Raw genomic sequence first — 21,037 nt, 5'->3', positions numbered from 1 at the left:
AGAGCCTATATGGGGTCATTCAACCTGCTAGATAAAGATGTCAAACCTCCCTGAAATTCCACAATACTGTCTTTAAAAAAAGCAAGGACAAACTGGACAATGTAGACTCTGATATACACAATACTGTCCTTTAAAAAAAAGCAAGGACAAACTGGACAATGTAGACTCTGATATACAAAAACATAAGATAGCTATGACATCGACAACTTTGATCATAGGTCTGCTCAATCAGGACTAACCTGGGGCTAAACAATAACAAACATACCATATGTCATCAAAGGCAGAACAATTATCAATTAAAAATTCAGAAATATTCTCAGAACAAAATCATTTATTTAACCAATCTCATGGTCTGTTTGAGAAAAATATAAGTAGGGAACTGAACACTCCGTTTTCGAAATAACTTTCCAATTCTTGATAGGTAATTTCTCTATCACATATATCCAGCTTTATATTATGAATTTTCTTCTCTTAGTGATGTAGATACAAGGTTAACAAGTGCTCTGCTTATCTTTTCCATCCACTATAAGTGACATGATCAAGCTCCTGCGATTAAAAATAATAATCCCCAAGCTTTAATACCCAAATTCTTGAAGCTAAGCAATAGCAAAGCAACATTTAGTGTGGAAATAACAAGATTAAAGATTATACAGATAAAGGAAGGGCATTTTTCAGTCCATATCACACTGCCCAAATATTGCCTTTTAAAATCATAGAAGTATAATGGCAGAGTTTTAAAATGCTTCAAAAATTTATTTTTTTTATTCTTCTTCTCCTTTACAGATAAACATCCATTGCACTTCCCTAAAATAATACAAATCTAAAATTAAAAGTTCATTCTTCATAAAATGGTATTTAAAACGGTTACTAAACTGAAGTCTCTTCCATTCTCACCATTTCCTGATTATCTTTATTGCATATAGTTTATAATGATATCAAGTTATTACTGACAGACTGACTAATACAAGCCATTAGATTGTCAAAATCTACTATTTGAGCGAAACTGCTTTTTACAACTGCAGCAATGAATGTTAGTGTGATTTGGGTTTAACCCATTTGTAGTTATATTTCTAATGAAATACACTGCTGCTGTTTCAATTAATTTAGAAAATAATGATAAATTTAATAAAATAATTAACAGTGGCTTAAAACAATTCTCCATGCAGGAGGTCTTTCAGGATCGTTTCATCTAGCATGCAATGTACATGACTGAGCCAGCGCAAAGGTCCTTACAAGAAGTTACAATGGAAAGTTTTTATTTAGACTTGGACACTTCAAAATGGAAAGCTTGTATCAGTGGGGCTCTCAAGTTGGTGCGCATTAAAAGCATTAGTCTATAATAATGTTATATAATTCCTATCTACGGCTAGTTTTCACAAATACCTTACATGGCTGCAATTATAATAATCGCTGATTAATATTCTATGATAAATTTCTTCAATTTCAAATAACTCAATTGGGAAATGCACACTACATGAACTTAATAATGAATTTACATGGTTTGGTGAAAAATAGAAAATAGAATATTTTTTCTTGTAGAGTTACTCTAAAAAACGATCTTGTCAAGTGTTAGTAAGCAGGAAAAGTGTTCTGATAATAAAAATTTAACCAGTGATATATCAGTCATTTAAATCAGTTCAAAATATTCAACATATAGTATCCTTGATAAGTGAGCCTTGAAATATTTTGTGTTTTAGTATGTTTGTTGTTTTGTTTTTGCTTCTGCTTTTTTTTTTGTTTTTTAATTTTCAATTTTTGTTTTAAATTAATGTTCAAAAATAATATTAAGGCAATTTAGGGAAATTCCTGAAGTAAGCATTGAATATCAGACTTCAAAAATGATCCAGCTTTATTAGCAGTTCCTGGCTGAAGGGCCAGATCATTAATTATGTCTTCATCAACAATGAAATTAACCACAGCAGTTGGTGCAAGGCCAAGTTCAATTAGTGTCAAGTCTTCTTCAAGTCTATGTCCTGTTGGATTCACTAAATTAAATGGTATCCAATCAAGTCTTAAATTGTCTTGTACAAATTTCCTCAGATCACTTAATTTTTCTTGAGCCCAAAAGGTTCCTTGCAAGACAACACTATCAGGAAAACGAATACGTATCATAGTGTAACGATAACGACGAAGTTCTCGTTTCTCGTCACGTTCTCGCATGGCTTTCGTTCGAAGAATTTCAATCCTTTCTGTGTTTTCACTACGTAACTGTTGTTCTCTCTTGAGTTCAGCTGGAGTGAGATTGTAGAAGTCATCAGGTATTACAAAATTTGGCATATGTTGAGGGGTATATACTCGCAAGGCTCGATCAAGCTGAGGTCGAATTGGTTCAGCTGATAGAAGACAGTCTTTCATATGTTTCAGATAGTCAACGTTTTGAGCTTTTTCTTCTGGAATGATAAAATACATTTCTTCAGGTTGATCATCAAGCTTTAGACTTTTCCTCTCAAAACCACAAGTAAGTAGAAATTCTTCACTCCCTTCCATAGGGTTGACCTTCTCCTGAAACGCTCGGTTATTAAGTCGGAATTTCCTGAATTTTTCCTCACCGGGGTTGTTAATAAGGTTGTCTATATATTTTGTTAAGATGTCAACACAAACTTTTACGGCTTCTTTATTTTTATTCAGAGTCTGAATCATCAAGGTCGAGGCCATTTCAGGCTGTGCTTCAAGGGAGTTATATAGAAACTCTCGGATATATTCATTAATTTCTTGTTTAGGAAGCACTGCAGGTCCAATATCAGGACATGTAAATAAGAGAAAGGGGCAACTTTCGGTGTTACTCTTTTCAGACTCCCCTGCTTTGGCAGAAGTATCTGGAGATTGTTGGTGGTCTGTGGTGCTAGTTTTAGTTCCACTACGCACTCTAGTTTTCATAACAGGCCGGCATTCCCCTGTGAAAATATAACAAAGTTTAATGAAAAATTTGATTATTAAAATTTACTTTAACTTTTGAACATTTAGATTTCTTAAAGTAATTGTAACTAATGCATTAAAAAAAATAAATAAAGCTAAAAAGGCTTTTATACTGATCTCTTTCAATTAGAAATTTCATACCATCATATATAGGTGTAGGAGTGGCTGTGTGGTAAGTAGCTTGCTTACGAACTACATAGTTCCGGGTTCAGTCCCACTGCATGGCACTTTGGGCAAGTGTCTTCTACTATAGCCTCGGGCCGACCAAAGCCTTGTGAGTGGATTTGGCAGACAGAAACTGAAAGAAGCCCGTCGTATATATGTGTGTGTGTGTGTTTGCTCCCCCCCCACACACACACACACACACACGTCGCTTGACAACCGATGCTGGTGTGTTTACGTCCCTGTAACTTAGCGGTTCAGCAAAAGAGACCAATAGAATAAGTACTAGGCTTACAAAGAATAAGTCCTGGGGTCGATTTGCTCGACTAAAGGCAGTGCTCCAGCATGGCCACAGTCACATGACTGAAACAAGTAAAAGAGATATAATATGGATAAATCTTAAATAGACATGGGATGAGAAGCAATAATGAGTTCTGAATCAGCAAAATTGTACACTGATAGAAACTAATAACCACAATAGAAAGTAATGTGGAAAGGTAAGTGAGAAACATCAATTCTAGGAAATGTGAGAGAAAATAGTTAAAATATAGTAAAGGTCTTCAATGCCTAAAAAATATATCAAAAGAAAATATTTATGTAGAAACCTAAGGAGAAACAACAGGAATAACTATGTGATTAAGAAGTTTGTAAAAAAAATGCCTTAATAATATGTATTCATTTCAGCCTAGCATGAAAAACGGATGTAAAATTGGGTGGAGGAGACACTTATAGTTATATTACAGAGGCAATATTTGGTCAGTGAAGGCAGTGAGCTGGCAGAAACAGCATGCCGGGCAAAATGCTTAGCGGTATTTCGTCTGCCATTACGTTCTGAGTTCAAATTCAGCCGAGGTCGACTTTGCCTTTCATCCTTTCGGGGTCGATAAATTAAGTACCAGTTACGCACTAGGGTCGATGTAATCGACTTAATCCGTTTGTCTGTCCTTGTTTGTCCCCTCTGTATTTGGCCCCTTGTGGGTAGTAAAGAAATAGGTATTTCATCTGTCTTTACGTTCTGAGTTCAAATTCCACAGAGGTCGACTTTGCCTTTCATCCTTTCAGGGTCGATAAATTACGCTCCAGTTGCGTTCTGGGGTTGATCTAATTAATCAGCTGGCTCCCTCCCCAAAATTTTCGGGCCTTGTGCCTAGTGTAGAAAAGAATATTTGGTCAATGTGATATAAACAACTAAAAATAATCTCCCTTCATCTGCATAGTCTTTAATCCTTATTTCAATACTAAATGTTGCTTTGTTATTGTTAACGTTCAAGAACTCAGACATGAGTTTGGAGATTGCTGCATTTGATGGCATAAAAGATGCCCTTCCTGATGCCAACCACTTTACAGAGTGTACTGGGTGCTAGATACAGATATGGGTGTGGGGTTAAGAAGCTTGCTTAGCAGTCACATGGTTGGGGGTTTGGTCCCAATGTACAGCACTTTGAGCAGTGTCTTCTACAATAACCACAGGCTGAACCATAACTTGTGAGTGAATTTAGTAAGCAGAAACTGTGTGGAAGCCCATCATGTGTGTGTGTGTATATATATATATCTATTATATAAAATCCATTCTGTGTCTGTGTGTGTGTGTGTCTTCTAGGATCTCGGGCATCCTCCATCCGATTGCGCTCAAATTTGATATATAGATACTGACGGTATCAGGGCGTGTATAAGTCTTGAAAAAATTACAAAAATCGATTCCAGGTGAGAATGCGATCAATAAAGCCGTGGGAACATGCACTTGTAGGTGCAAGTACATCAGCTGTTGTGATCAATACTATGCATACGCGAGAAAAATGCAAGTGCAGTTTGCGCAAAAAAAGCCGGCCTGTTTGGTGTCTTAAATTTAGGTTAAATCAGTGTTTCTCAAAGGGAGGCCTATGGGACAGTCGGACAAATTGTTTTGAGAAAACTTGGTTTAAATGTTTGACAACTCAGCACTGTCCATTGGACAGGGGGTGTTTTGCTCATATATATATATATATATATACACACACACACACACACACACACAATGAAAAATCGCTGCAATACACCATCACGTTTGAACCTATTTGAAATTTTTTTGAACTTTGATTTTTCCTCGTTTCCTTTCTGTTGAAGAGCATAGACTCGAAACATAAAAAGACTTTCTCACCTTCCCACTTCCCAAGTGTCAAACTAATACACCTACTTGTTGTTTATACACTTGTCTTTGTCTTTTGTTATTCTGTAAATTTCAACTATATACACACATATACATACATACATACATACATACACACATATACGTCTATCTATCATCATCATCATCATCGTTTAGCGTCCGCTTTCCATGCTAGCATGGGTTGGATGGTTCAACTGGGGTCTGGGAAGCCAGAAGCTGCACCACGCCCAGTCTGATCTGGCAATGTTTCTACGGCTGGATGCCCTTCCTAACGCCAACCACTCCGTGAGTGTAGTGGGTGCTTTTTACGTGCCACCGGTACGGGGGCCAGGCGAATACACACACACACACACACATATATATACACACATATACATACACACACACAAACACATATATATATAAAAGAGGTGAGGAACGAAATCCTTCAAAGGGATGTCAAACATCCAAGTCCATTGGTACAATCTAAGCAAAGAATATATATAAAATATATATTCAATATTTGCAAAATCAACAGATAAAGTTTAAAAAAAAGAAAATAGATATAGGTGTAGACGATCTTTAATTTAAATCCAACTTGGTACAAATCCAATATAAATTCTACAAATTGTTTCGGAGTCTGATTAATTATATATGTACACATACACACACACACACACGTGTGGCAAAGAGACTGATACAATAAGTAACAGACTTTTAAAAAATAAGTACTGAGGTCAATTTCTTCAACTAGAACCCTTCAAGGCAGTGCCCCAGCATGACCCCAGTCCAATGACTGAAACAAGTAAAAGAAAAGATAAAAGAATTTATATATATACCTGATTTTGATTGATTGAACCGTGCAATGGCAGCAGCTGCAGCTCTCTGTTCTGATTCTGTTTTAGAGGCTGTGGGTAATGATGAAGGGCCACCGGATAAATTGGAATGCAAAGATGAACTGGCATGACTTTCTTTTTCTTGTGCTAATTTATGACCAGGGCCAGCTTTCCTAAAGAAGCGATCTAGTTTAATTTTATCAAAAAAATTATTTGGCATCGTGATTTGGTTTTTTAAGTTGAAATATTTCAATTAAAAGATAAATTAATAATTTAGACTACTCTTTTTTTTTTTCCTAATTATCAACTTTTAATCCATGAAATTTGACTTATTTATTGGAATATTTGAAGCTTGTGCAGACCGAGATATCTTTTCACTATAACTGGCCTTGTGACGAGGTCGCTGAGCTTGTGGCTGTTGGATTCCTGTAAAAATTAGAATATCAAAAGTTACAGTTTTCAATATTCTTTTTATAAAATGAATACAGAGAGATAATATCAAAGATAACATAACAATATTTTAAACAAAAGTGTTTCAAATATTCAGCTGATTTTATAGAATACCTTTAACATCATACAAAACTGTCTAAGATAATGATGTTGACCTGTCCTTTAGCCATGGAATATACTAATATCAAATGCAAAAACAAATAAAATAAAAACATCATCAGTTAACATTTTCCATGTTAGCATGGGTTGGTAAGCCAAAGAACTGTGCCAAGCTGACATGGTTTCTACAGCTGGATGCTCTTTCAAACACCAACCACTTTACAGAGTGTACAGAAATATAACAAATAAAGATAAAAAAATATCGCTATTTTTTATTAATTTAATCAGAGGTGCAGAGTCAGTTATACATGATTTTTGCAGGCTACACTTCTAGACTGGTGAGATATATGCTGTTGCTGTTTCAGCTTCAACATCTGCAGGTCATTGCAGGGAAAGCATGGCCAGGAGAGAAACATAGTAGTCCAGTGGACTCGAGGGAGAGATTATAGTGTTAACTAGTTCAGAAGAGTAAAACAGTTATAGTAGTAAAAGAGGTGGGAAACTGATTTTGTTTCCATGATGCCATTATAGAAGATAACTACATTTCTATTACATGACTAATGAGATGTATAATACTTGGGTAGGAGACATATGTGAACAGCCACTTTGGTGCCTCCTATTTGATGTAGCTGAGATAACACTGGCTTATTTGACACCATTTTAATGTTTCTTTCATTTTTTCCCTCATCTCTTTTCTCTCTCTCTCTCTCTGTTTAGGTGTGTGAGCTTATTTCTTATTGTGTGTGAGGAGAGGAAAAGTGTTTATTACAATAATATTCAATTATTAAATTGTAATGTCTCTCTCTCACTCTTTTTATGTCATCATCATCATTTAGTGTACTGGGTACACAGCACCAGCACAGGTGCTTTTATGTGGCACCAGCATTGATGCTTTTTACGTGACACTGGCACATATGTCTATGTGTGTATTTCTGCATGCATGCATGTATGTTTGTCCGCTAATGCCAAAATGTACTCTTGCCACAACAGGTTGAATGTCCAGTCAGCCTTGCCAAATGTTCACCATCCAAACAACAGCATTCAATCATCTCATTTCCAATAAGTATCTGAACCTTATAGTATCAGTCACATAACTTTTTACATGACAAGTCAACAACAACATGTTTCACCCAAGCTGAACTTCCCTTGTGCATAGTTATTCACTGTTTTCTCTTTTTCCAAACTTCATCCACATTCTAAAACATACTTGCCCCTTGTTTACCTTTAGCAGAGTCTATTCTGTTGCTAGCCTTTAGACTAGGCCCCCAGTCTGAGGATAACTGTATATCTTGATACACTGCTAACTACTGGGATTCCCTATATATCTAGAATGAAATGACTGGATGCAACTGTTTGGACACTGACAATTTGGCATTGCTGACAGGACACTGAACCAGTTTTAGCAAAAGAACATTTTGCACTAGAGGCAAACATGCAAATATACAAGTAGGTGCAGAAATATACACAGAGAGAGCAAGAGAGGGTGAAAGAATGAGACATTACAAGCTATTAATTGAACACATCATCATTACTTAATATTCATTTTCCATGCTGGTATGGGTCACATGGTCTGACGATCTGGCGAGCCAGCGGGCTGCACACCAGGTTCCATCTGTTTTAGCACGGTTTCTATGGCTGGAGACCCTTCCTAATTCCAACCACTTTACACAGTGTACTGGACGCTTTTTTAAATGGTGCCAGCATGGGTGAGATTCATGTGGCACTGGCACGGGTACATTTTTACACAGTGCCAGCATGAGTGCTTTCTTACATGGCACCGCATGAGAACTCTTTATGTGACGTGCCACATAAAGCGTTTATGTTGACATAAACACTTTCCTCTCTCCTCATATACATAAATACATTCACACACATAAACAGAGAGAGAGTAAACAAGAGAAACATTGAAATGTCTAATGTCAGAAAAGTCATCATTGAATCAACAATGCCAAATAGGCAGGAACATAAGGGCTGTGTTAATATGCCTCATACCCCCATGAGTCACAGCTTTCTTTCAGTTCATTCACTCTCAGAAAAACTCCAGAAGGGTCATGCTTACAGTGCTTTTTGTGTGTGCGTGCATGCACAGTATAAACCAGACAATCAGATATTGTTAGATATCACTGGTCATAATGTATTTCTCAAGGGGAAGTTGACATGAGTGAAATTAGAGAGAGACTGCAGAGCATTACATCTTCTAAGCTGCAACCAGTTTTTCTGACACTTCTTCTAACCGCTCAGTCGAAGTCGACTGTCGGTCACTTGTTGAATCAGTGTCCTCCAGTCAGTTCTATCCTGGGCCGCTTCATTCAGATTGACTATGTCCATTCCGGTATCTCTCTTGATGGTGTCAAGCCAGCGGGTTCTTGGTCAGCCTCTTCCTCTCTTGCCACTGACCATTCCGAGCATGATGTCCTTCTCCTGGGATTTTCTCCGCATAATATGACCGAAATATGCCAATCTATGCTTGGTGATCCTAGCTTCTAGTGACATTTTTGGCCTTATCTGCTGAAGAACTTCTCCATTGTTGAGCCTCACTGTCCATGGAATCCGTAAAAGTCTTCTCCAACACCAAAGCTCAATATAAAACTCAACAGTCTCTCTTTAATTTCACTCATACTAACTTTGCCCAAGTATGCCTTGAATACATGGACAAAGCTTAGAGTAGACAAAGCAACTTCTCTTGTGCTGGTGCCACAATAACAAGCACCCACTACACTTAGTAAAGTGGTTGGTATTAAGGAAAGCATACAGCAGTAGAAACCTCACCAAATGAAAACATATGAATAAAACATGGTTTCCTCCAATCTGTCTTGGAAACCAGTAACTCCAAACAGCTGACTTGGCATTCACATTATTCTGTTTTGAATTTATCCTGCATTATCTTGAAGTTTTGAGATTTTGATTATGTGATTGTTTATTTTTAGACTAACATTGTAGGACAGATATGAGAGGTTGGATCTAGCCAGTTAGAACATAAAACAGGTTGAATATTTAGGCCAGATATGGCCAGTTTAAATGCTAAAGGGTTAAATCTATGCCAGCATGGAGCATGAATGTAAAACAATGATTTACATAGGGAACTCATCTTCTGGATAAATGAGTTCCATTGACATTTTATAATGAGTGGTTCATCCAGTACCAACTCACCAGAGACCACTCCAGGCTTTCAATTTTTACCCTTTATTATTCAGATTATTCTGTCATATGTCATGCTTATTTATTTATTCATATCGTTTTGAATTAATTATGTATTATCTCTTAGCTTTTGAGATATTGAAGATGTGATACTCTTACTCTCTTTACTCTTTTACTTGTTTCAGTCATTTGACTGCGGCCATGCTGGAGCACCGCCTTTAATCGAGCAAATCGACCCCGGGACTTATTCTTTGTAAGCTCAGTACTTATTCTATCGGTCTCTTTTGCCGAACCGCTAAGTGACGGGGACATAAACACACCAGCATTAGTTGTCAAGCAATGCTAGGGGGACAAACACAGACACACAAACATATACGCACACACACATATATATATATACATATATACGACGGGCTTCTTTCAGTTTCCGTCTACCAAATCCACTCACATGGCTTTGGTCGGCCCGAGGCTATAGCAGAAGACACTTGCCCAAGGTGTCACGCAGTGGGACTGAACCCGGAACCATGTGGTTGGTAAACAAGCTACTTACCACACAGCCACTCCTGCGCCTTTATTTATTATCTTTATTTTTTATAGAATGACATTGTAGGATAGGTGTGAGAGGCCAGATCTGGCCAGTTTGAACATATAACAGGTAGACTATATGGGCCTGATGTGGTCTGTTTAAATGCTGAAGGGATAAAGTGGACTGAATTAAAAACTTTCCAACAAAATTTGATGCTATTTTCTGTTCCAAACAGAAGTTTAATAACGATAAAGTTGTCTTACTAAATTTTTTTCATTATTTTCAAAATTAACAGAAGCAAAAGTAATGTATTTCACCAGAAATATGACAAAAAGGGTTTAAAATCATAGGAATGATGTCATTGATGATATCATGGTTGCAGGATTTAAAATTTCACTGTTAACTCCCAAGAGTGTAGTGGGTGCTTTTATGTGCCACCAGCACGAGGGCTAGTCAGGCAGTACTGGCAACAGCCACACTCAAATGGTATTTTTTACGTGCCACCTGCACAGGAGCCAGTCCACAGGCACTGACAACAACCTCACTCAAATATTTTTTCATGTGCCAGTAAGGCAATGCTGGTAACGATCACACTCCAATGATGCTTTTTATGTGTCACCGGCACGGAAGCTAGTCAGTGACTCTGGCAACAATCACACTCAGATGGTGCTCTTAGCGCTCCACTAGCATGGATGCCAGACATGCTGTGCTGTCATCGAATTTGATTTCGATTTCATTTGCCTCAACAGGTCTTCGCAAGCAGAGTTTAGTGTTCAATGAAGGAAAGGTATGCATAAATGGGCTGGTTACACCCCTGGCATAGGCCACGGGTTATGGTATCACTTGGCTTGCCGGGTCTTCTCAAGCACAGCATATTTCCAATGGTCTCAGTCACTAGTCATTGCCTCCGTTCAAGCATCTCAACAATCTCACCAGACCTACCTTTCAGTGTGCCGACATTGAGAGTGCCAACCCTGAGGGTGTGGGAGGTGTAGGCCCATGAGACCCTGGGACGGGAGACAGCAGCGTCATGTACTGAAAAGAAAGCTCGCATTTGGCAGAATTCATAAACCTTCAATTTAACCTGCATACACTACACCATCACATTTATGCACAATATGATTACTACCTTACATAGGAGATGAACCCTATGTAGGGGTGGGGATGGTGTAAAGCCTTTAGAAGTGTTCATGGGAGACAACCAAAGCATGACAGAGGATAGGAACTTCCGGTACAGGTGGATGAGGTGGACGGGTGTACCGCAAACTAGCAACTTTAGACAAGAGCATCTTCTGGATACGTATTCTTTCGGCGGAGGTATTAAAAATCGAGTAGGGGAATCCAAGTGCATGCGCTAGTTTATATAGGGTGGGGGTGGAGGAAGTCTTGGCAAAGCAAGTGGTAATCGAAAGAGAGACAGACAGACAAAGTGAGGCTGAGAGAGAGAGGGGGGAGGGTGCTAGAGTTAGGGTGGTCAGAACACAAGGGAGAAAAATATTCTTTTGGGATTTGGGTAGCATAATTTAACAAAACAGCAAATGTCAATAATAGTAAAATAGAACTGAAAAATCTTAGAGTCCTTCTTTTCAACATTTCTTAAAGGAAGTGAAACAGGAACAAAGAAATCTACCATTCTCCAATACAGATTTAGGTAGACTTTCCTCTTGTATATGCTAACAATATGGCTTGTACCCTGTATGTAGGCAAGAAATTACCTTTCATCATTATCGTCCGTCCATGCTGGCATGGGTTGGACAGTTTGATTGAGGACTGGCAAACCAGGAGGCTGCTCCAGGCTCCAATCTGATGTGGCAAGATGCCCTTCCTAATGCCAACCACTTCAAAAGTGTAGTGGGTGCTTTTTATGTGCCACAGGCACTTTATTTAAAATAAAAAATACATACATGCCATCACATCTTCACATTTTAACTAAAATTTTCATAAAACTAGATCTTATTGTCGGTATTATTATCATATGTAAAGTCAGCAAAATTCTGATTTTTTTTTTTACAAACTTAGATAAAATCCTCAGTTTCCTAGGGCAATTTACATGAATTTTCTTAGTCAGATGTGAAAAAAGAGCAAAGTAGCAGCTAGTAGTTATCACCAAGTGAAGGACAAAGCACTCAAAAACTGGACTGCTCAACCTAAAGCCAAATATATTGACTATTTACTTAATCACAGGTAAATATGTATAATCAATATGTTGACTGTATCTCATGTGTTTTATGATACTTGGTGGTATCAAAAAGGTTGGAGCTGTGTATTCTGTTGTTTTACTTTTTTTAATGAAAGAGAAGAGACATTTACACAGTCAGTATCAAATGTTCAAAAGTCATGGTACTGAGCTCTTGAAGAATTCCAGCATGGCTGCAGTGTAATGACTGAAACATGTAAAATAATAAGAGTTGCAGTTTCAAATGGGTGAATTTGAATTCAAAATTGTATTTCTATTCCTTCTCCTGCCAATACACCAGAGCTACAGAAAACATGTCTGGTTGCAGTTGACTGCTACCCTATCTGTAAACTGACTGTTATTCTATATGTAAATGTAAACTGTTATTCTATACTTTGTGATAGCAGAACAGTTGGCGTATTTTATTGTTTTACATTTTTTAATGACTGAGAAGAGACATTTATGCAGACAGTATCAAATGTACAAAAGTCAGGGTATTGTGCACTTGAAAAATTCCAGCTATTTGAAATTTCAAATGGGTGAATTTGAATTCAAATTGTATTTCTATCCCTTCTCCTGCCCATACACCAGGGCTACACAAAACACGTCTGGATGCAGCTGATTGCCACCCTATATGTAAGCTGACTGCTATTCCATGTGTAAATGTAAGCTGCTATTTTATACATATGAGATAGTATCAAAAAGTTCCCAGACTACTTCTGTAGCATGCCAACAGATGGCAGCACATGGTTGCATGCACAGTGAGAGCTAGCAATGACCTTTATGAGGTAGTGTTGAGTGACATCACTGTGTTTACTTTGCAAGTCGTGAAATTTGTGTTTTTGTGATCACGTATGTTATAGTCTACAATTTTTGTCATAGACAAAAAGTTGGAACAAAAGAGCCAATGTGAAATTTTTTTCATTAAATTTGGGAAGTCTGCAACAGAGACATGGAGCATGCTTCAGCAAGCTTACAGCAACAAGGCAATGGGTATTACGCAATGTTTCAAGTGGCATGGGTGCTTCAAAAGTGCAAGAATGTCCCTGGAAAATGATGAGCAATCTGGAAGACCTACTATAAGTGTGACCCCCAGAAATGAGGAGAAAATTCATCAGTTTGTGCATGAGGATTGTTAGAGGACAATGATATTTTGAAGTGTTTGAGGGAGGACATCCAGTGAAAGTAAGAACATCTGCAGAGTGTGAAGAATTGGATTTTTTACAACAATGCACCCTGTCACTAAGCTCCCTTCACTTGTGAGTTTCTTATCAAAGACAACATGGTATCGCTTTTGCCTCAGTCCTATTCAGACTTAGTGCCTGCAGATTTCCATCTCTTTCCCAGGATGAAAATGCAGCTCAAAGATCACTGTTTTAACACTGTTGTCAAGATCAAGAGTGAATCACAGAAGGTCCTTGACTTGCTTATGGAAAATGACTTCCAGGGCAGATTCCAAAAGTGACAAGAATGCTGGGACCAGTGTATTGCTGCGCAAGGTGACTATTTCAAGAGAGATGATGTTAAAATTTAGGTGCAGGAGTGGCTGTGTGGTAAGTAGCTTGCTTACCAACCACATGGTTCTGGGTTCAATCCCACTGCATGGCATCTTGGGCAAGTGTCTTCTACTATAGCCTCGGGCTGACCAAAGCCTTGTGAGTGGATTTGGTAGATGGAAACTGAAAGAAGCCCGTCGTATATATATATATATATATATATATGTGTGTGTGTGTGTGTGTATGTTTGTGTGTCTGTGTTTGTCCCCCTAGCATTGCTTGACAACTGATGCTGGTGTGTTTATGTCCCCGTCACTTAGCAGTTCAGCAAAAGAGACCAATAGAATAAGTACTAGGCTTACAAAGAATAAGTCCTGGGGTCGATTTGCTTGACTAAAGGTGGTGCTCCAGCATGGCCACAGTCAAATGACTGAAACAAGTAAAAGGGTACAGAGAGTAAAGAGTAAATAAGTTATTTTTTTATTAAACGTAACTAGTCCGGGAACTTTTTTATACCACCTTGTAAATGTAAACTGCTACTCTCTGTACAAGGTTAAATGAGGCTTTCAGTTCTCGGCTTGTTCAAAATATCAAGACTGAGGGTGTACTTGATACACTATCTTCAGTAGTGATTACACCATATTGCTGGTACTGGCCCATCTCTTCATATCTTCAAGTGCCTCTACTTTTAACATGGATGATCGGCCTAGCTCACTGCCCAGTTTAGCATGCATGGTGGAACTTGCTCACCACTCAAGTTAACATCAATTACTTAGAACTCAAGAGCCTTTAACAAATTTCCCTGCTGTAAGCATTTGAACCAGACCCCACTTCCCAACCCACTACATTTTTCTTGCATATACTTAGGCGGGGATTTTATTACATATTCAACATTCTTCATAAAATAAATTGCAAGCGAACATAAGGCACAGGAAGATAAATGGAGGAGTCTTTATATCATTGCTTGACCTGCAAGTAATAGCATATAAGTTTCCCTCGAATAATATCTTGGCAGCTTAAAATAGGACAGGTTGAACAATGTAGTCAACTACAATGAGAATGGTATAATCACAATGAGAATACTAGCTGACCTAGGGCTAAACAACAGTATAAGTAGAGCATTAAATTGTGTTTGAATTTATTCAGATGATATACTCCATAGCTAGTGAGCCAATGAAGAAACCTCTACATGATCATTCAGACTAATAAAAATAGTAACCAAATCTTCCTCAAGTTACAACAATAACATCTGCAAACATTGGATAATGTAGTCTTGAGTACAAGAAGGTGGGGAAAATACAATTTGGTCAATGATGGAACACCTTTGATCACAGGCCCAATTGAATTGAGGCTAAAAAAAAAATCAAGTTCATCTACTGTTCATGCTATTTTTGTCTTTTTAGCAGAAGTTTCTAGATGTTCAACTTGAGGTTTCATTAGTTACAAGGTAATATTTACTTAAATGGATTTAATCACAAGAAAGGCAAGACCTCTAAGACCAGTGAAAAGAAATTATCTTCAAACTGGAGATCTGGACCTAGTGTTTACAAGAGTCGTTTTTGCTAAAGACACCAAGGAACCCAGTGGTGGTGCTAAATGGGTAGATGGATTAAGTCTAAAATTTAAGAACAATCAGAATCTCTCTGATGGGTTTCTACTGTTTCAAACTCACAAAGCTTTGGTCAACTCGAAGCTATAGAAAACCTTGGTGCCAATGCAACTACAATGCAACTACAATGAGGTACTGAAAAGTTCCTGGCTTTGGGTAAAAGAAAATACAGGAGGATCAATTAATTATGATTTTATTTAACATATTCCCCTCTCAGATTCACACACTTATTGCAGCAGTTCTTCAGTTTTTCTAAGCCCTGTAAAAGAACTCAGAAGGTTGGGGCTCCGACCAGGCCTTTGCAATACCCTTAAAGCCAGGAACTTTTCAGTACCACCTAGTACGTTCTTTGGGATCGAATTGAAAGCCACAAAGTTGCAAAGTGAAGTTCTTAACCACACAAACAAGCCTATGCATAGGTCCCGTGTTTAATCAGAAGCAAAAGTTTTAAGATTTCAGCCTTTCTTTAGAGTGGATATCTTTCACAATACATTTACATCGTTATAATTTGTTGAGGGGTTTATGAACTGGGTCTTATTCGAGTTAATGAAATGAAGAAAACAAATCATGAATTGCAAGGCAATGGAACAGGAATCTACTTTTGTCGTTGATGTGCCGGTAATTGTTTTCAGAGCCTCGCGAAAGTGAAAGTATTTACTTTTTCGAAAGTGTGTTTTCCTGGCAAATTGAACGAGAAAGTATTTTCTAAAAAGTAAAAATAACAAACTGAGAGTTGGCGAGATACCAGTTCGCCGTTCTTCTCATTTAATTTGGATCTATCATACATGTTGTGATTTACCCAAAAGAGTTAGACTGGTTAACAGCACAATACAGGAAATAAAATTACTTAACTGCAAAATTGTTGACTCGAACATTGTATACAACTCAGGTCAAGAAAAACTATATATATATATATTTTTTGTACATGTAGTCAATCTCATTTATTACTAGATGCATTACATAGAGAACATTTTTCATCCCTTCAATAAAATAATGTATCAATACTGAGGTCAATGTTTTGGACCAACCTCATTTCCTTAACTTGCTGACCTTGTGCCAAAATCTGAAGCCATTAGGTGTACTGCATGGCGAGCATTAAAATAATAGCATTTGAGTGTCAGCTAGAACTACTGCAGCGATATATGGGCAGAGTATCTTATTCAAAATACAATCAAATTGGTGTCAGTGTCACCAATGACATTTATGGTAGTACATTTGAAGTATTAAAGATATTAGATCCGTTTAACATGTGTATTTATCAACAAAAAAAAAATATATATTTTCACTTTCCTTTTTGACTTGGAAAATACCTACTACTGGATGATAAAGTAAATATTTACATTTTCATCGAACCCTAGAAACGAATAAGCGCCCTTGTTACTGTTGTTTAGCCGTGAGTCAATCAACTCTTATGGAGCAGACAGGTCTATGATTAAAGGACTTTCCAGCCACGACTACACATTCTTTCCTGCAATAGAGTGTGCTTTTTCGACAAGACAATTGTGGTTTGGGGGGAAATTAGCAGCTATTTCTGCCAGATCAAACAACGACATAAAATCTCATCTCTCGTTGGAATTACATGGAGAAAATACTTAATTCTACTAAAAATAAATTATAGTGATAATGATGCTTTAATCGACAAAATAACTGCGCAAATATTATTGCTATAATAATAATAATAATAATATGTTTGTATAGTTTGGAGTAGAGAAATAACTGCTACAGCTTTAAATATAAAAAAAAAAACAACAATGTGTTGTTATTTATATAGCTCAGGTCAGGCCCTTAACGAAGCAGACCAATGGTCATGTCATCGCGATCACGAACTGCCTATTATTTTTCAAGTGTGCATAGAGATCAGAGTAATAGCAGATGAAAATTTCCTAATTTATACACAGCAGTGAATGGGTAACTATCTGTGTGAAAGAGTATAAAGAGAGAAGGAGGGAAAGTTACAAACGATATATTTAGTATTTAGACCACTTACATATTGGTCTGTTTATTGGTTTACGTGGTTTTTATCGTCATAAGGTTTCCTTAAACGGTCAACACGTGGAATAAGTCCAAGACGCAAATTGCAGCCAAAAATTCACTGAAGTCATTTAAATAAATAACCTGATTGGCATTGTGTACCAGTCATATGACATTAGTTGATCAGGTGAGATACTAGACACAAACAATAAACTATAGAAGTCACTAAATGTAATCCATGTTGTCATCAGGATATTAATTAAAACAGTAAACTCACTAAATACACGCGGTTATCAATATTTGCTGAATAGAAGAAATTGTAAACGATTTCTGTGTGTGTAAATATATATATTTGTGTGTGTGTATATATATATATATATATATATATATATATATATATATATATATATATATACACGCACACAGACACACGTTAACTATCGAGTTTATATAGGTATATATAAATATATATATAATTTATATTGTCAACACTATTTCTTTTAATAGCAATACATTCAGAAGTAAGTGTAAAAATCCATACCATTGTTGATGTCTACCCACTAAGACGATTATATGGACTTCCATAAAATATGGCCTTGAGCAAGGGTAGTTAAAATCATTATCAAAACCGAAATAATAAATTACACGCCACACTAGAATATTTCTAAATAATATCGATTACAGAGTATGTATGTGTTTGTGTGTGTAAACACGATTGTAATGGCGAAGAGGAATGAATGTTGATAATTTCAAAGGTTGTGAATTTACAACTTCATTGACACAATTCCACTGTACGGTAAATGTAGTAGGATTATGTTAGTGGTCAAGTAGTTGATAGACAGGTAGATGTACGACCAACTACCGACACTGCAGTATATAAATGTTAATAAAGAAAAAAATAATATTAATAATAATAATAATAATAAACAAACGTAAATGTAATGATACAGGTGTGTTTTGAATTTCTGTAACTCACCAGATCGTACGAATAATTCATTTATATCAAATCCGTACAGAAGCCAGGCCAAATGGATAAGGACAATAGTGATGAAGAAATAAGCAAGCAATCCAAGTAAAACCCTCACTTGTACAGGACTGTTCACAAAACACAGCCGACCTGGAGCATTTGCTGTGTCACTACTTGCCAAGGTAGTGTCGCCCTGGTCTGAGTTTGCTGTCCCTACAATAGACTGCAATACACCTTCCGCACACGATATCACTTGATCTGGTTTTAGGTAGTCGTATATAATACGGTAGTAAGTGTTCAATTGATTCCAGTCAGACATACCAGGGAGACCTTTGCTGAAACGTTGAATGAAAATTACGTGCAAAGAGGAGTAAATACGCAGAATCCAAAGAAGTATAATAAAGGAAATACGATTGGTGGACTAAACAGAACTTTATAGTTATCTCCCTTTAAGAAGCTTGGTAAAGTAATCTTTCCGATAAAATTATATTAAACTTTATTGGAGTAATTAACTTTTGTATAGTCGTGATATCTATTTAAAATATATATATATACGGTTTGTCTGTACTTTTGCTTTATTTTACAACAGTGCATCTTATGCTATAAAGTCTTGTTGCGCATCTATGATGTGGTCACTGATACAATTTCACTGCACTTAACACTTAATAGTATTCAATACTATAAAAAAAAATCAAATGTAACGGTAAATGTGAGTTATAAATGACTTTTAAATTACTTTTCCTTAAAGTAATTTTTTGTTTCAACACAAATTCAAATCACTTGCAGAGGGAGTACAATTCCAAAATTTCATGAAATGAAATTTGTAGAAACATCTGGAGAGATTCATTTGGTTTATTTGTTTACCTCCGTGTCGACCATAATCAAGCGGATCTATAACCGAAGGCATTCTGTATTGGATATCCAGAACAACTTAGTCCACTGCCGCGGTAAGCCGGTGATTCTCGGACGGTGCGTTGTAACGCACTTCTGCGTCACACGGATATTCAAGTACAGATTCCTAAACAATCGAAAATTTTAGAAAATCATTGCTTATTGCCTGAGCGTCTTGGAAAAACCTAATAAGCAAGAGTTCTTTATTAGATTAGATTATATATCATCCCTATGGTGAATAAAGAAAAGAGTTTATGTTATATATATACATATATAGGCGCAGGAGTGGCTGTGTGGTAAGTACCTTGTTTACCAACCACATGGTTCCGGATTCAGTCGCACTGTGTGGGACCTTGGGCAAGTGTCTTCTACTATAGCCTCGGGCCGACCAAAGCCTTGTGAGTGGATTTGGTAGACGGAAACTGAAAGAAGCCCGTCGTATATATATATATATATATATATATATATAGTGACGTATATTTGCCATTTGAATATGGCTAACCCCTAAGGGTGGATGCTACTGTAGTTTGTAGCCCCAGGAAGACACCTCCTCCAGCTGGCTATAGACACACGTTCTGTGCCCTATCAGTATTTGTGAAGGGAAGTCATCCTTCCCGTCTTCAACTTATGATACACACGGACTCGAGTTTCAAGGTATTGCCCTATCATCGGTGTGTGACAATCATAGTTGTCGACGAGAAGTCAGTTTCCCTCACGCTCTGAGATTTATCATTGTTTGATTTCACTTTTTCAATATCAGTGTCAATCGATACTGGAAAAAGTATATGTATTTGTGAGGGAAACTGACTTCTCGTCAACAACTATGATTGTCACACGCCGATGATAGGGCAATACCTTGAAACTCGAGTCCGTGTGTATCATAAGTTGAAGACGGGAAGGATGACTTCCCTTCACAAATACTGATAGGGCACAGAATGTGTGTCTATAGCCAGCTGGAGGAGGTGTCTTCCTGGGGCTACAAACTACAGTAGCATCCACCCTTAGGGGTTAGCCATATTCAAATGGCAAATATACGTCATGATGTGTTGCTGCTACTGTTTATAACTCGCTCTGAGATTTATCATTATATATATATATATATATATATATGCGTGTTTATGTGTCTGTGTTTGTCCCCCTAGCATTGCTTGACAACCGATGCTGGTGTGTTTATGTCCCCATTACTTAGCGGTTCAGCAAAAGAAACCGATAGAATAAGTACTGGGCTTACAAAAGAATATATATATATATATATATATTGATAGAAATGGTAAGACGACAAGAGAATGGAAGAGACCAATATTATGTAAATAGAGGAATTTATCTGTAAATATATGTGACAATTTGGTAGCCATGATCAAACTCCGAGTTTCGGATGTCGGGGCGGAAACCCACGCTGCCATCTCTTCAGTTATCCGGCCATCGAACAAATGCTATGAAAATGACCGTTAAACAAAGGGACTGTGTTTAACGGTCATTTTCATAGCATTTTTTCAATGGCCGGATAACTGAATAAATTGAAGTTTCATCATGGCTACCAAATAATTGTCACATATTATATTTACAGATATATATATATATCTTTATATATATGGGGTAAAGTAGTTCTATTGAAACGCCTTATTACTGTGATATAAGAAAACTGTCACAAAAAAGTGCAAAAACTGTCAGCTGG

The 21,037-nt window shown here is 37.1% G+C and overlaps 1 protein-coding gene across 2 annotated transcripts; it reads right to left on the bottom strand.

Annotated features, from left to right (window-relative positions):
- Window positions 1–732: 732 nt before the first annotated feature.
- On the bottom strand, window positions 733–18,885 carry LOC115212098 (UBX domain-containing protein 6). Of its 2 annotated transcripts, XR_005000550.1 has the most exons (4): window positions 18,481–18,885; window positions 6,043–6,465; window positions 1,211–2,894; window positions 733–1,156 (listed from the first exon to the last, which is right to left on the bottom strand). XR_005000550.1 is itself a non-coding variant. In XM_029780941.2 (3 exons), exons 2-3 carry the CDS (start codon window positions 6,257–6,259, stop codon window positions 1,795–1,797), a joined length of 1,317 nt encoding a protein of 438 aa, XP_029636801.1. In that variant the 5' UTR covers window positions 6,260–6,465; window positions 18,481–18,885; the 3' UTR covers window positions 733–1,794. The 2 variants fall into 2 exon arrangements, 1 of the variants encoding a protein (XP_029636801.1); XM_029780941.2 differs by having other exon boundaries at window positions 733–2,894.
- Window positions 18,886–21,037: the final 2,152 nt, after the last annotated feature.

This window comes from Octopus sinensis, linkage group LG1, assembly GCF_006345805.1.
Source record: "Octopus sinensis linkage group LG1, ASM634580v1, whole genome shotgun sequence".
Classification (NCBI taxonomy): domain Eukaryota; kingdom Metazoa; phylum Mollusca; class Cephalopoda; order Octopoda; family Octopodidae; genus Octopus; species Octopus sinensis.
This window is presented reverse-complemented; position numbering and strand designations above follow the sequence as displayed.